The following is a 17,320-nucleotide window of genomic DNA, read 5'->3' as shown; positions in this document are numbered from 1 at the left end:
CAATCCTGGTGCTGTGATCTTCATATAGTCTAGCTTCTCGAATTATTTACTCAGCATATAGATTATATGAAATTATATGCCTGACTGAATTTAGCTGCTTAAAGTGGTTCTTCATGTAGAAAAATAGTCAAAGTAATTTAACTCTTTTTCGTATTATAATGTAAGAAGTTATTATAGATCCTCTTATACCAATGGTTTTTCTTCAGTTTGTATTTAAGAATTTCTGTAAGATATACCTGTTGCCGTTAAGTCAGTTCTGACTCATAGCAACCCTATAGGACAGAGTAGAACTGCCGCGTAGGGTTTCCAAGGAGCAGCTGGTGAATTTGAACTGCTGACTTTTTTGGTTACTAGCCGAGCTCTTAACTACTGCACCACCAGGACTCCCTGTAAGATATATTTTTCTTTATATATGAAGATAATGCTTCCAGTCCTTTTTATCATATTATGTACATTTTTAGAGTTTCAGTTTATCTGTTGGAGTCTTTTCTTTTCTCAGTTTGTCCATCTGTTTTCTTCAAAATCTTTAACATATTTATAATACCAGTTTTAAAGTTCTCTGCTAATTCAAACATCTGGGTCATTTCTGCGTTTCTTTCTAGTAACTTTTTTATCTTGATTGGGTCATCATTTTCTCTTTCTTTGCATGGTCTCCCCTTATTGTACATCCGACATCGTTTATAGAAGAATAGCAGAGACTGAAGTAGATAATCTTCTCCCCCAACGAGAGCTCTCCCTTTCCTCTATCAGGCAACTGTGGTGAAGGGCTGATCTCTTAGACCTAATTAGGAATTGAGCTGAGTCAGAGCTGGGTTGAAGCTTTAGTTAGTTTTCAGTTCACTTTTTCTTTAAAATGTCTTGATGTTGGGACAAAGCACTTCTCTCCAGCAGAGATTGGGGATCCGAGCACCACAAGACACAAGATCTCTTTCCTTTCGAGTCTAACTCAGCGGCTATCTCATGTGAGATAATTGGTGGAGAATTATCTCTGTGTTTGGAGCTCCTACAGATTTCAGTCTGCTGTGTCAGCCCACTTGTGGCTGTTAGAAATTTGGTTGATTTCCCCTTGTCCCACAAAGTTCCTATGCCTGTGGCGTGCATGCTTCTTTGCCTGTGCTCCCAGACTTGGTAAATGTCCTAGGGATAAAAATGGCTGCTGGTCTCTGCTCATCTAAGGAGGGCTTGTTTGTCTCTGGCGATCAATTTATTTAGACTTTTTTGTGTCCACAGCCCTTTAATGCCTTTAAAGAAAGTCATGCTTTCTAGTTTATCTGATGTTTTCTTATTACAACAGTAACAGTGATCTTTTGTGACTTTCCTTTATTCTAACTGGGACTATAACTTCCAAGTATGTACTTTTTGAGAACATTCAGCAGTGGATTTGGAGGCTGCATTTATCTTTGGGTGAAGGGATAGAGCAGACTTTGAGCCATGAGTTTTTTAAAATCATGAGCAATACTAATGAGGTCAGTAGATACGCTCACCAAGTCCCAAATGCCCTTAAGATGAGACTTACATCAAATAAAAGTATTTTGTATATAGTTGAAATGGTTGCTGCAAGTTGAAAAGTATGTACTGAACTGAATTTGTGACTTTTAATAGAGAGAGAGAGCCCTGGTGGTGCAATGGTTAAACATTCGACTGCTAACCAAAAGGTTGGCAGTTGGAATCCACCAGTTGCTCCTTAGAAACCCTACAGGGCAGTTCTACTCTGTCCTATAGGGTTGCTATGAGTCGGAATCAACTCAACGGTAACAAGTTTTTTTTAATAGGGAGATAGGAGCCATGGTGGCTCAGTGTTGAAGCACTTGGCTGCTAACTGAAGGGTCGGCAGTTCAAACCCACCAGCTGCTTTGCAGGAGAAAGATGTGGAAGTCCGCTTCCATAATGATTTACGGCCTTGGGAAACCCTATGGGGCAGGTCTGCTCTGTCCTGCAGGGTCGGTATGAGTTGGAATCAGCTCGATGGCAGTGGGTGTGTAGTAGATGTTTAGGATTCTTTTATTTGAGGATGATAGAAGAGAAAATTTCATAATTCCTCTGGTTTGATTTACAGGTCTGAACCAAGTATATCTTATGAGAAATGTTATTCTTTTAGTAGTAATGTTTGGTATTGTGATTACATTAGAAGTTCTTAACTGACGCACATGTGAGAGACACATAAGTAAACATATTTAAATAGTATGGAATATGCTAAATTAGTAATATATATAGGTTACTATATGAGCATAGAGCAAGGACATCCAACAAAGATTGGCTCAAAAAGCATAAGTAAGACCTCTTTCAGCCTGGGAGGTATAGAGCACTGGCTTATCAGGCCAAGAGCACAGTGTTGTGTGAAAAGGTTGGAAAAATGTATTTCATTATGGCTTGTGACTGTGTGATGTGTTGGGAAAGCTGCAAGAGATAAGGCTGGAAGAGATAGGTGGGAGGCCAGATCATCAATGACTTTGTAAGGTGTGAAGGTATTGAACATTAAAAAACCTATAAGAAAATACTTACTTGCCATAATGATGATAATTAGAGCTGTTGTTTATTGATTATTATTGTGCTAGACACTGTACTCAACATTTTATACTGTTTTCTCATTTAGCTTCTCAATAATTTTGCGTTGTAGTTGTTTTTATGTCCATTTTATAGGTGAGGAAACCGAGGTTTAGAAAGGTTAAGTAATTGGCCCAAGGCAATACAGCTAGTAAGTAGCAGAGTCGGAATTAGAATCTAGGTCCTCTTGATTTATAAAGCCCTCTTAAAACTATGCTGTACTGACTAGATCAATGGTTTGCACACATGGTAGGTGATCAATACATGTTTCTTTAATTGACTGATTTTTTTCCATGTAGCTGTCACATGCAGACCATTGCAGCATACCTTGTTTTATTGCACTTTGCTTTTTGCACTTTGTAGAAGATTGCGTTTTTTATAAATTGAAGATTTGTGGCAACCCTGTGTTGAGCAAGTCTGTCAGCGCCATTTTTTCCAACAGCATATGCTTACTTCGTGTGTCTGTGTCACAATTTGGTAATTCACAGTATTTCTTACTTTTTCATTATTATTATATCTCTTATGGTGATCTGTGATCAATGATCTTTGATGTTACTATTGTAATTGTTTTGGGGTGCCATGAACCGTGCCCATTGTAAGATGACGAACCTAATAAGTGTTCTGTATTTTCTGACTGCTCCACCAACTGGCCATTCCCCATCTCTCTCCTTCTCGGGCCTCCCTATTCTCTGAGACATGACAGTATTGAAATTAGACCAATTAATAACCGTACAGTGGCTTCTAAGTGTTCAAGTGAAAGGAAGAGTCGCACGTCTCTCGCTCTAAATCAAAAGCTAGAAATGATTAAGCTTATTGAGGAAGGCATGTTGAGAGCCGAGATAGGCCAAAAGCTAGGCCTCTTGTGCCAAACAGTTAGCCAAGTTGTGAACGCAAAGGAAAGGTTCTTAAAGGAAATTAAAAGTGCTACTCCAGCGAACACACAAATGGTAAGAAAGTGAAACAGCCTTATTGCTGATACGGAGAAAGTTTTAGTGGTCTGGCTAGAAGAGCAAACCAGTCACAACATTCCCTTAAGCCAAAGCCTAATCCAGAGCAAGGCCCTAATTCTCTTTAGTTCTTTGAAGGCTGAGAGAGGTAAGGAAGCTGCAGAAGAAACGTTTGAAGCTAGCAGAGGATTGGTTCATGAGATTTACAGAAAGAAGCCGTCTCCGTAACATAAAAGTGCAAGGTGAAGCAGCAGGTGCTGATGTAGAAGCTGCAGGAAGTTATCCAGAAGATGATGAAGATTGCTGTGCTAAACAACAGATTTTCAATGTAGGCAAAACAGCCTTATGTTGGAAGAAGATGCCATCTAGGACTTTCATAGCTAGAGAGGAGAAGTCAATGCCTGGCTTCAAAACTTCAAAGGACAGGCTGACTCTCTTGTTAGGGGCTAATGCAGCTGGTGACTTTAAGTTGAAGCAATGCTCATTTACCATTCTGAAAATTCTAGGACCCTTAAGAATTATGCTAAATATACTCTGGCTGTGCTCTATAAATGGAACAGGAAAGCCTGGATGACAGCACATCTGTTTACAGCATGGTTTACTGAATATTTTAAGCCCACTGTTGAGACCTCCTGCTCAGAAAAAAGATTCCTTTCAAACATTACTGCTCATTGACTATGCATCTGGTCACTGAAGAGCTCTGATGGAGATGTACAAGGAGATTAATGTTGTTTTCATGCCTGCTAACACAACATCCATTCTGCAGTCCATGGATCAAGGAGTAATTTCAACTTTCAAGTGTTACTATCTAAGAAACACGTTTCATAAGGCTATAGCTACTATAGATAGTGATTCCTCTGATGGATCTGGGCAAAGTAAATTGAAAACCTTCTGGAAAGGATTCACCATTCTAGATGCCATTAAGAACATTTGTGATTCATGGGAGGAGGTCAAAATATCAACATTAACAAGAGTTTGGAAGAAGTTGATTCCAACCCTCATGGATGACTTTGAGGGGTTCAAGACTTCAGTGAAGGAAGTAACTGCAGATGTGGTGGAAGTAGCAAGAGAACTAGAATTAGAAGTGGAGCCTGAAGATGTGACTGAATTGCTGCAATCTCATGATAAGACTTTAACGGATGAGGAATTGCTTCTTATGGATGAGCAGAGAAAGTGATTTCTTGAGATCGAATCCACTCCTGGTGAAGGTGCTGTGAACATTGTTGAAAAGACAGCAAAGGATTTAGAATATTAGATAAACTTAGTTAATAAAGCAGCAGCAAGGTTTGAGAGGATCGACTAATTTTGCAAGATATTCTACTGTAGATAAAATGCTATCAAACAGCATTGCGTGCTACAGAGAAATCTTTCATGAAAGGAAGAGTCAATTGATGCTGCAAACTTCATTTTAAGAAATTGCCACAGCCACCCCAGCCTTCAGCAACCACCACCCTAATCAAATAGCCATCAACATGGAGGCAAGACCCTCCACCCACAAAAAGATTGTGACTCACTGAAGGCTCAGATGGTGGTTAGCATTTGTTAGCAATAAAATATTTTTTAATTAAGGTATGAACATTGGTTTTTTTTAGACATAATGCTGTGCACGCTTAATAGACTACAGCACAGTATAAACATAACTTTTATATGCACTGGGAAACCAAAATAATTTGTGTGATTCTTTATCACGATAATTGCTTTATTGTGGTGGTCTGGAACCAAACCCGCAATGTCTCCCAGGTATGCCTGTAGTAGCATCGAATTATTTGACTTTTTCAGACACTTTTTAAAAATTTAGTTAGGTCACATTTGACTAGATAAACATCTTTATCAGGATTGTCATTAATAAAAAATTATTTTCACTAAGAAATGTCTATAGTATGCATTTAAAACCAGCAGGTTGAGATAGTTAAGAATATTAACTTTAATTAGGGCCATTTTATTACAGTAGAAAAAATAGGAAATACAGATAAGCTAAAAGGAAAAAAAATTAAATCACTGTGCTGCCGTCATTCCGATAGTTTGTTTATATTTTGGTGTATATCCTTGCTGGCTTTTAAAATATGCATAAATAAACATTTGCATTTAAAGTCCATTTCAACAAAGTATATATTTCAGGAATCCATAATTTAATGTTTCACACAGCTCTTCTGCAGTTTATGCTTTCTAGGGAACTCTTCAAGTACAGCTTGTGACTGAATTTTGAATAAGCTAATTTTACTTTCATTTCTGAAGACTTATGGTTTTAAAAAGAGGTGGTGTTCAGAATATATTTATTTCAACATAATAACTGTTAGAATCACTATTGAACTAAAATGTCTGTTTTTCAAATTCTCGTGATTATTTTAAGTAAATTTGTTAAGTACACAAATAATGAGGTGTGTAGCTTGGTGGTGAATATCCTCAAAGTGAACACACACACCCATGTAACAAGAAACAGAACATTCCCAACGCCTCAGAAGCTCCTTTGCACTCCCCTCTCACTCACTACTTTCCCCCTACCCCAGATCTAACTACTCTACTGACTAGATAAGTTTTGCTTTCATTTTTCACTTCTAAGTAAGTAGTATTTGAGCAAATCTTGAGCCATTGTTATAGTTTTGATTTGATGGGTGATTTGAATTTTCCAATATAAAAAGTTTATACGAACACACACACACACAGACACACACAAATAGAGACAATAGTATAATGAACCTCCCTGTACCCATCACCCATCTTCAACAGTGATAATTAACGGACAGTCTTTTTTCACCCAACACCCTCCCTCCAATTGTTTTGAAGTAAACACCAGGGATCACATTATCATTTTGGTAAATATTTCAGTATCTCTATGAAAAGAGTACTCTATTTTTTAAACATTCAAAACTCTTTAAAGAATATAACCATACCTTTAAAAATAATCAGTTTCTTAATATCATTGAATATTTGGTCAGCATTCAAAATTCCCCAGATACTTAATAATTTTTATGCTGTTTGAATTGAGGTTCATATATTACCTTGGTTGATACATCTCTTAAGTTTCTCTTAATCTAAAGGTACTCCCTGTGTCTCTTCTTTTTACTTGAAATACTGATTTTTTTTTTTAGCTGGTTGTCAGTTTTATTTCTCTGGTATTCTTTCAAATGAGTGGTCTCATTCCGCCTTTTATGAAGTAATTAGTATACATTTTTAAAACTGGGGTATAATTTACATACAATTAAATGCACAGATCTTAAGCGTTCAGTTGATGAATTTTAACAAGCGAATATACATCAATGTATCTCACCCAGTGTACTCTATTTTCTTTTGTGATCTTTTTTCATAGAAAATAACGAGAAAACCCTTCTGTTCCTTTAGACTCTATAAAGGTTAGAGTAACTACAACAGCAAGAAGGAAAGAACAGTCATTGATTGCTATTAACCCACGGCCGCTGAGTCGATTCCAACTCAGCGACCCTATTAGGAATATAAATTAGAAATACAAAGCTTTCTGCTTTTCAGCAACTGGATTAAGAAAATGTGGGGTTTTGGAGAAATACTTGCTAGCAGAGGGATGTGTGTAACATGTTAGAGCCAAAGGTGGTCAGTGTAAATGCACTGCGCTGGAATTTATATCACTGTAATAAAAGCTGTGGGTATTTGATTATCTAAATTGCATGCACCTCTCCCCCATGCTTTTACACCTCTGTCTCAATGTAAAGCAGTAGACCATGTCTCTAAATTCTCCTCTAAAGTCACCAGGGTTATGTGGTTATTGAGACCAGGAATGGGTTAACTGCAGTTGAGGCACATAAATGTCTTGAGTATACTACCTGACAGACCTTAGCCATCTTGGTTCTTTCATCTTTGCTTTGTCCCTGATTTGACTTTATTGTTGTATTTAACTTTTGGGACGTTTTCTTGCTTGGCTTGTTTTGCTAGACTTTGTTTGTTTTGAATTGATCTTAGTTTGATATACTAGTAGGAAGAGAGAATAGAAGTTACGGAGAGTTACGGAGTGGCCACTGTGTGAGGTATCTTCTTAAATATAACCTTCTTACGTACCAAATGATGGAGGTGGATGGCAGCCATTTTATAGATCTTATAAATCAGGAAACAGAGTTCTAATGATTTACCCATGACCATACAGCTAGTAACTACTAAAAACGAGGATTTAAACCTTGAACTTTTACTCCAGAACTCGTAAAATGTTTTCACATATGCTGTCTTCATGAACATTAGAAACCTAAGCAATAGTAACTCTGCCTTTCACAGTTCCTGCTTTTTCGATATGATGGTCTTTTATTTAGTACATGAAAATATAATCATATTTAAAACATAAAATTATATCAAATGCAATTGTGATAAAATTTTTTACATGAACATACAAGTCTCAGTTTGTTTCAAGGGAAGACTGTGCATTAAAAAGTCAGTAAAACAAAATAATTGTCTAGTGCCTGTGGTGCAGTATAATCACATTAGACCAGTATTACTGTTTTTAAAGGTAATTAATAGGAGAAGAACTTACCAAGTTGTCTTTAGATAGTTCATTTCAGGAAGTATGGCTTTTTTATAACTTGAGGTGGCTTAAATTTCTACTTCTTCATTGAATTTGTAGTTACATTTTTCAAGTGAAAGTTTCTATTTTTATTTTATGGAAAATAGGTTCCTTTAAAAAAGCTTTTTTAAAAAAGTAATATGTTACTAATATAAATTCGTTTTTAAAGAGATACCTTTTATGCCATTTTAAAATACTTGCCTATATTCAAATCTGTATATGGTTCAGATTTAGTTTCTAATTTAAAAAAATGACTTATTTCTGCTCCTTCTTTTAAAATCTTGAGAACAATTTACCAATCGTTATTAATGTTAATTGCCAAAATTTTACTTTTCCTTTGAGTGCTCTATTTTGTAAACAAATTCAGGATTTTAAATATTTGAATCCAAATTATTACATGTACCAAGCTTGCTCTAAAATTTTTTATCCCCAACTAAGACCTCCCCCGCTCCCGCCCCACCCAGGAAAAAAAAGCCATTCTAGATTGTTTAAAAAGAACCACCTCTGTATTTGCACCCTCTAGAAATGTTGTAAGTGCACTCTAAGAAATTTTTACAACAATCTCTTTGGTGAAAATTAAGACTTTACAGCACCCAGAATACCCCCCAAAACAACCTCCTTTCAAAGTTGATATAGTATAAAAAAAAATCTAGTTGTCTTTTTCTTGGTTTTATTGAGCTTTTATATTCTTAGGAGAAACAGATTACAAAAGAAGATAATGGTTTTCTCTGATAGAAGTATGTATTGCTTGTTGAAAGGCCTTTTTATGTAAAGTTGTTTGGGTAAGACAAATGGAACAATCAGTTAAGCTCATTCCTTCTGTACTTAATTTTGAACTTCAAAGCTCCTAGTTGTAACCTCTGGTTCAGTCCCATCTTACTAGATTTAAGTGGCTTTTGTTTTGTTTTGTTTTTTTCATGCAGGTTCTGCTCATTAATCACCACGAGTGTGGATCTGAAGAAGAGTTTATTACTTCTCTTTTTTTGAGTATGTTAAACTTCAGATACACACAACGTAGCTTCTCCTTCCCTATTAGATTCTTAGAAGGTAGTTATATTTTTTATAGTCTCCTTCTTGTGACTTTGATAGTTGTGATCAATAAGACTAAAAACTATTCCTTACATACTGGGCTACTGCATGCAAATCAGTTCATTTAAAACCTCCTGGAGGTCTTTGGCATGCCAGACATAAAACCATGAGTGTGTGTTTGTGGAGGTAACCATGTTCCAAAGAAATTTAAGAGTTTAATTCTTTTAACAAGAATCTGGGAGAGTTATCCTTTCGGTTCTGGGAATCATTGACTTTAAGGGGCTTGCTTTTGGTGTGTGATTTTCAAAGTTAATTTAAAGTGGGAAGTGATAATTAGAACTATTTTTGTGGTGTTAGATGTTATCTCTGAATGAATAGTAGGGAGGAAATTTGCTTGTGTTGTTTCTATTACATGCTTAACAAAATAGCTGATTTACCATGCCTTACTGGTTAAACATTAATGAGGATATATTTTTGCCATGTTTGAAATTTTTAGACAAATTTATGTACTTTTTCTTTTTGTAAATGGTTGTGATGAATAAAATAAGATACATAAAAATTCACTCTTTTTTTATATCTAGGGCTGGAAAAAAGAAAGAATTCTGGCTGAGTACCCTGATGGCAGGATAATAATGGTTCTTCCCGAAGACCCAAAGTATGCCCTGAAGAAGGTAAATTTCAAGTGAGATTTCATGTAGAATGCATGAAATTAGTGTAGCAGATTTTAAGAGGCTAACACATGCTAAACTCAGTTACTCATGCTAAAGTGTTACAGTTATATAATAGTGCAAGTAAAGGGCTTGTGTTTGTCCACCTCAGGTGTTTTTGTGATTCCTGTTTAGCAGTGCTGGCATAGCACATATAAACACCAATTCTAAAAACAAGAAATAAGCATTTTAAGAATACAAACAATTAAAAACTATGCTAAACTTTGTAGTGTGAATCTAGCATAAGTGAATTGAATTTTAGATGAATTGATTATTGTATTATCAGTAATTTCAGTGATGGAATAGAAGGCATGCTAGTTAATGAATAATGCCAAGTGAGTGATTTTGAGAATTAGAACTAAAAGTTGAATTGCAATAATTGTGAATGTTTAAATTAATAAAATATAAAGATTCATTCTAAGACTAAATTTCTAAATAAAAGCTATTGCAGAAAAAGACCTAGTAGGCCATAAAAACCTGAAATTAAACGAGATAATAATATAATGATATTGAAAATAAAGAGAAATATACTTCAGTTTATAAATATAATATAGAAAACTTAAAAAAGCCCCTTATTTAGTGTGAATCAAGTCAGTCCAATTTAGAGTTCCGTAATTTAATATTCAGAGAATTTATTATGTTGAAAAATGAACCAGGGAGATAATGAGGTCTGGAACCATTTCATTATATAGAGTATCTTAAAGGTCAGGAACCATAGGATAAACTTTTAAAAAGTTTTTATTGTGATTAAAATATATATAACAAAAAATTTGCCATTGTAACCATTTTTAAGTGTAAGTTTAGTGACATTAATTACGTTTACCATGTTGTGCAACTACAACCACTATCCATTTCCAAAAGTTTTCCATCACTCCAAACAAACTCAGTACCCCTTAGCTAATAACTCCCCATTTCCCTCTCCCCTAGACACTATTGCTTATTCTGGATATTTCATGTAAGTGGGATGATACGATACTTGTTCTTTTATATCTGACTTATTTCACTTAACATAATGTTTTCAGGGTTTATCCATGTCATAGCATATATCAGAACTTCATTTCTTTTTATGGCTGAATAATATTCTGTTGTGTGTATATACTGCATTTTGTTTATCCATTCATCTGTTGGAGGACATTTGGGTTGTTTCCACCTTTTGATTATTGTGAATAATGCTGCAGTGAACATTGAAGAAGTATCTGTTTGAATCCCTGCTTTCAGTTCTTTGGGGTGTATATCTCAGAGTGGAATTGCTGGGTCATATGGTAAATTCTGTTTAACTTTTTGAGGAACTGCCAAACTGTCACAGCAGCTGCACTTACATTTCCACCAGCAATGCAGGAGGGTTCTGGTTTCTTCACATCCTCACCAATACTTGTTCTTTTCCATTTTTCTGATGATAACCATCCTAGTGGAGGTGAAGTGGTTATCTCATTGTAGTTTTGATTTGCATCTCCCTAATGACTAATGATGTTGAGCATATTTCATGTGCTTATTGGCCATTTGTATAGCTTGTTTGGAGAAATGTCTATTCCAAGACTTTTCCCCATTTTTTAATTGGGTTTTTCTCTCTTTGTTGTTGGATTATAGGAGTTATCTATATATTCTGGATATTAAACTGATTTTTAAATAATATATTAGTTACATTTTATAATTTTAAAATAAGCTTAATGTTTTTCTTCAAGAAGCAAAGATGCTTTCTTAGAAGTACTTAATAATGTAAAACAGTTGGTTCAATTGTTTATCTGAAAACAAAACAAAAGAAAACACTACAATATGTCCAAAATCCCTGGAAATGCAAAGAAAATAGTGTATTATACTTTTTTCAGGTTAACAATTGGAGCTCTTTAAATTTAGAAATACTTCACCTGAAAAGGAGGTTGAAGAGAAACACTTCGAACCTATCACTTAAAAATGTAACTGACATTCTACTTAAAACATAAGTTTATCTTGTGGTTCCTGACTTTTTAGACACCCTGTATATAATCCCAGATACCCAAGTAGGTCTTCATACTACCACTGCATAACAATGTAGACAGTTGCACTTAGAATGACATGGGAACATAGCACGTGTTTCATATTTGCACAAAATACATACTTGTTGAAGTAATGTTGGTTCAATGATTGACTAAATGAAAATTAAATTATGGAAGTTTTGGAATACCATCATCATGTAGAAATGCGCAGTAGAGATCTTCGCTATGTCCACATATGTGGATGCCAGACTTTTCTCTTTAAGAATCCTCAGTAAATGCTATTATCTTCATTTTAGTTTCTTCGGGAAAAATCTTAGTAAACTATAACTCAGTAGGTTAATGGTAACTCAAAATAGGTTAAAAATTAAAAATCAGGAAATTGCGAGTCATTTGTCTATAGGAACTGAGTCGGTAGTTGTATTGTGGGATACTGATCCAGGATTAGCGGGACTTCAGCTTTCATCACTGAATAAGGTATAAGCTATATGGTATTCTGTGTGTCAGAGATATGAATACTGAACCCTGTTAGGTATTGTCTGCATTTTTAAACTTAGTAACACAAATGAATGTTTGGATGTTATTTTTTTTAACTGGGAAGAGACTAACGTTTTAGTGTCTATACAGGTCTTGGCTTTGAGTGCCTTCAAAGGTCTGAGCTTATATTTGACTTTGACCACAATTCTGGGAGGTTAAAACTGGAAGAAGCACAGTTTGATGTAATATTAATATTTTGGGTCAGATCCTTGTTACTTGGTTTTTTAGATGTTTGATAATTGATATGAGAAAGTTACTAAATCTTTGAGTCTTATTTCTTCCATATGTAAAGGGAGGAACCAAAATCCTGGAGATTGTGGATAAAGTGCTTTGCATAATGTCTGGCCTATAGATGGTTGATAAAGAGTAAACATGAGTTTCTTTCTCTGTTACCCACTTCATTTTACTGATGAGAATACTAATTAAGGCTTAGGGGAAAAAGTGGCTTGCCCAGCCAAGACTCCTCCAGTGAAGTTCTCCCCATTTCACAAACCCATGATGCTTTTCATGGGAAGCCATAAGGTCCTCATTACATATTGTAGGTGATCCCACCTCTCACTCCCTAGTTGTTGTTGTTAGGTGCTGTTGAGTTGGGTCTGACTCACAGCAACCCTACGTACAACAGAATGAAACCCTGCCTGGTCATGCACAGCCCTCAACAATTCTTGCTATATTTGAGCCCACTGTTGCAGCCACTGTATCAATCCATTTCTTTGAGGTTGTCCTCTTTTTCACTGACCCTCTACTTTACCAAGCATGATGTCCTTCTCCAGGGACTGGACCCTCCTGATAACATGTCCAAAGAACTTGAGAGAAAATCTTACCATCCTTGCTTCCAAGAAACACTCTGGCAGTATTTCTTCCAAGACAGACTCGTTTGTTCTTCTGGCAGTCCGTGGTATAGTCAGTATTCTTTGCCAACAGCATAATTCAAAGGCATCAGTTCTTCTTCAGTCTTCCTTCTTTATTGACCAGCTTTCCCATGCATATGAGGCGATTGAAAATACCATGGCTTGGGTCAGGCACACCTTACTCCTCAAGATGACATTGTTGCTTTTTAACACTTTAAAAAGGTCTTTTACAGCAGATTTGTCCAATGCAATACGCCATATGATTTCTTGACTGCTACTTCCATGGACTTTGATAGTGGATCCAAGTGAAATGAAATTCTTGACAACTTCAGTCTCTTCTCTGTTATTGCAATGTTGCTTGTTGGTACAGTAGGAGGATTTTTGTTTTCTTTATGTTGAGGTGTAATCCATATTAAAGGCTGTAGTCTTTGATCTTCATCAGTTTCAAGTCCTCTTCGCATTCCACAAGCAAGGTGTGTCACCTGCATATCACAGGTTGTTAATGAGTCTTCGTCCAATCCTGATGCTGCTTTTTTCTTTTTATAGACAAGCTTCTCAGATTATCTGCTCAGCATACGGAAGGAATAAGTATTGTGAAAGGACACAACCCTGCTGCACACCGTTCCTGATTTTAAACCATGCAGTATCCCCTTGTTCTGTTCAAACAACTGCTTCTAGATCTATGTACAGGTTCCTAATGAGCACTTTAAGTGTTCTTGAATTCCCATTCTTCCCAGTGTTACCCATAACTTGTTATGATGCACACAGTCTTTGCATAGTCAATAAAACACAGGTAAACATCTTTCTTGTATTCTCTGCTTTCAGCCAAGATCCCATCTGACATCAACAATGATGTTCCTCATTCCATATCCTCTTCTGAATCCGCCTTGAATTTCTGGCAGTTCACTGTTGATAGACTGCTGCAACTGCTTTTGAATTATCGCCAGCAAAATTTTACTTGCATGTGATATTAATGACACTGTTGGATAAATTCGGCACTCTGTTGGATCACCTTTTCTCTGAAATGGGTGCTTTTCCAGTCGGTTGGCCAGGTAGTTGTCTTCCAGATTTCTTGGCATGGATGAGTGAGCACTTCTAGCATTGAATCTGTTTATTGAAGCATCTCAATTGGTATTCCATCAGTTCCTGTAGCCTTGTTTTTCGCCAATGCCTTCAGTGCAGCTTGGACTTCTTTCTTCAGTACCATCGGTTCTTGATCATATTCTTGATCCTGAAATGGTTGAACGTGGACCAGTTCTTTTTGGTTCAGTGACTCTGTGTATTCTTTCTATCTTCTTCTGATGCTTCCTGCGTCATTCAATATTTTGCTCATAGACTCCTTCAGTATTGCAACTCGAGGCTTGACTGTTTTCTTTAGTTCTCTCAGCTTAAGAAATACCAAGCATGTTCTTCCCTTTCGGTTTTCTAACTCCAGGTCTTTGCAAATTTCATTATAATACTTCGTTTGTCTTCTCGAACCGCCCTTTGAAATCTTATGTTCAGCTCTGTTACTTCGTCATTTCTTTCATTTACTTTAGCAACTCTATGTACAAGAGCAATTTTCAGAGTTTCTTCTGACAACCATTTTGGTCTCTTCTTTCTTTCCTGTCTTTTTAATGGCCTTTTGTTTTCTTCATGTATAATGTTCTTGATATCATCCCACAACTTGTCTGATCTCGATCATTAGTGTTCAATGCATCAAATCTATTCTTGAGGTGATTTCCAGATTCAGGTGGGATATACTCAAAGTTGTATGTGGAACTCATTTTAATTTTCTTCATCTTCATCTTGAACTTGCATATGAGCAATTGATGGTCTGTTCTGCAGTCAGCCCCTAGCCTTGTCCTGATGATGATATTGAGCTTCTCCATCGTCTCTTTCCACAGATGTAGTCGAGTTGATTCCTGTGCATTCCATTTGGCAAAGTCCATGTGTAGTTGCCATTTATGTTGTTGAGAAAAGATATTTGCAGTGAAGAAGTTGTTGGTCTTGCAAAATTCTATCCTCTGAGCTCTGTGTAGTTTCTATCACCAGGGCCATACTTTCCAACTAGTGATGCTTTTTCTTTGTTTCCAACTTCAGCGTTCTGGTCCCCAGTAATATCAGTGCATCTTGATTGCATGTTTGATCAATTTCAGATTGCAGAAGTTGGTAAAAATCTTCAATTTCTCCATCTTTGGCCTTAATGCTTGAGGATAAATTTGAATAATACTCGTAATAACTGATTTTCCCTGTAGGTGTATGGATAGTATCCTTTCACCGACAGTGTTGTACTTCAGAATAGATCTTGGAATGTTCTTTTTGACAATAAACGTGACACCATTCTTCTTCCGTTTGTCATTCCTGGCATAGTATACCATATGATTGTTTGATTCAGAATGGCCAATACCAGTCCATTTCAGTTCACTAATGCCTAGGATATTGATCTTTATGCATTCCATTTCATTTTTGACAACTTCCAATTTTCCTATATTCATACTCTGTACGTTCCATGTTTTAATTATTAATGGATGTTTGCAGCTGTTTCTTCTCATTTTGAGTCATGTCACATCAGCAGATGAAGATCCTGAAAGCTTTACTTCAACCACATCATTAAGGTTGACTCTACTTTGAAGAGGCAGCTCTTCTCTAGTTGTATTTTGAGTGCCTTCCAACTTGAGAGGCTCATCTTCCGGTACTGTATCAGACAGTGTTCCACTGCTGCACATAAGATTTTCACCAGCCAATTTCTTTTTAGAAGTAGATTGCCAGGTCCTTCTATCTAATCTGTGTTAGTCTGGAAACTCCACTGAAACCTGTCCACCATGGGTGACCCTGCTGATATTTGAAATACCAGTGGCATAGCTTCCAGCATTATAGCAACATACCAGCCACCACAGTATGACAAATTGACAGATGAGTGGTGGTCGCTTCCTAGACTGCTGTAAATTAAAACCTGGGTTTGGCATCACTTCTGGTTCTTCCCCTGTTTTGCAAAGTGGTCCACAGGGTTTAAGAACAAAGGAAAACTGTATTGGTTAGCACACTGGGTTGATTATTGAAAATAACCCTTTAGAGGATGTCCTGTTTGGAATAATACACCCAACTTAACTGTGCTGAAGTAGTACATTATTATATATGTACAAACATATATATATATATGCATACATACGTATACAGTGTTTTCTTGGTTAAAAAAGTAATTGTTCTTTATTTGGCAGGTTGACGAGATTAGAGAGATGGTTGATAATGATTTAGGTTTCCAGCAGGCTCCACTAATGTGCTATTCGAGAACTAAAACGCTTCTCTTTATTTCTAATGACAAAAAAGTAGTTGGCTGCCTAATTGCAGAACATATCCAGCAGGTAAGTGATTTTCAGAGTGCCCGTAAGTAGTAGTTTGGTTTTTACTGAGTTTACTATGTAATGTTGAATAACATAATCCTGATAAATTTATCTACATTTGTATAAGGAAGAGTGTGAATGCAAGAATTCCAGTGTGTGATTCTTTAACACAGTGGAGTTGTATCTTACATGGGGATTAGTTTCTAGAGTTAGAATGTAAGATGAAAATTCTATAAGATCAATAACCAAACCAGACCAAACCATTGTTGTCAAGTTGATTGTGACACATCGTGACCCTGTAGGACAGAGTAAACTGCCCGATAGGGTTTCCAAGGCTGTAAATCTTTATGGAAGCAGACTGCCACATCTTTCTCCCACAAAGCGGCTAGTGAGTTCAAACTGTCAACCTTTTGGTTGTCAGCTGGGCGCTTAAGCACTGCACTGCCAGGGTCCCTGTAGAATCAAAAGTGCTGTTAAATTTTGTTTAGGAAATTTCTAATGTAATGTCTGCCTCAGTAAGTCCCTCCAGCACTGGAATAAATCAAAGGTTGGCAAACTGCAGCGTATTTGTAAATACAGTTTCATTGTAACACAGCCACACTCATTTGTTTTCATATTGTCTGTCGCTGCCTTCTCACTATAAAGGCAGAGTTGAGTAGTTGAGTTGTTGCAAAAGTGACCAGGTGGGCAGCAAATCTTAAAATATTTACTGTCTGGCCTTTTATAGAAAGTTTGCCGACCCTTGGAAGAGATCACCTGTTCTGTGATTGAGCACTCGGTGAAGTAGTTGGCTTGTGCTTACGGGCCAGATTGTAAAAAACAAACAAAACATAAACAACAACAACAAAAAATGTGGTGTGTTTTAATTCCTGTCTTTCCTTGTTCCAAAAATG

The 17,320-nt window shown here is 36.4% G+C and overlaps 1 protein-coding gene across 8 annotated transcripts in view; it reads left to right on the top strand.

The window, feature by feature from the left end:
* The window catches only part of ESCO1 (establishment of sister chromatid cohesion N-acetyltransferase 1), a 112,860-nt gene that overhangs the window by 83,122 nt on the left and 12,418 nt on the right, over positions 1-17,320 (top strand). For 5 of the 8 annotated variants that reach the window (XM_023742048.1, XM_004387918.2, XM_023742047.1 and 2 more), the window contains 2 exons: positions 9,621-9,710; positions 16,305-16,448. In XM_023742048.1, the coding sequence (XP_023597816.1) occupies positions 9,621-9,710; positions 16,305-16,448 (234 nt within the window). Of the gene's footprint in view, positions 1-8,933; positions 9,058-9,620; positions 9,753-16,304; positions 16,449-17,320 lie in introns of those variants that run through there. The other 3 variants (XR_002825850.1, XR_002825849.1, XM_023742051.1) reach the window with 3 other exon arrangements.

Source organism: Trichechus manatus, unplaced genomic scaffold (assembly GCF_000243295.1).
Source record: "Trichechus manatus latirostris isolate Lorelei unplaced genomic scaffold, TriManLat1.0 scaffold00199, whole genome shotgun sequence".
In the NCBI taxonomy this organism is placed as follows: Eukaryota; Metazoa; Chordata; class Mammalia; order Sirenia; family Trichechidae; genus Trichechus; species Trichechus manatus.
This window is presented reverse-complemented; position numbering and strand designations above follow the sequence as displayed.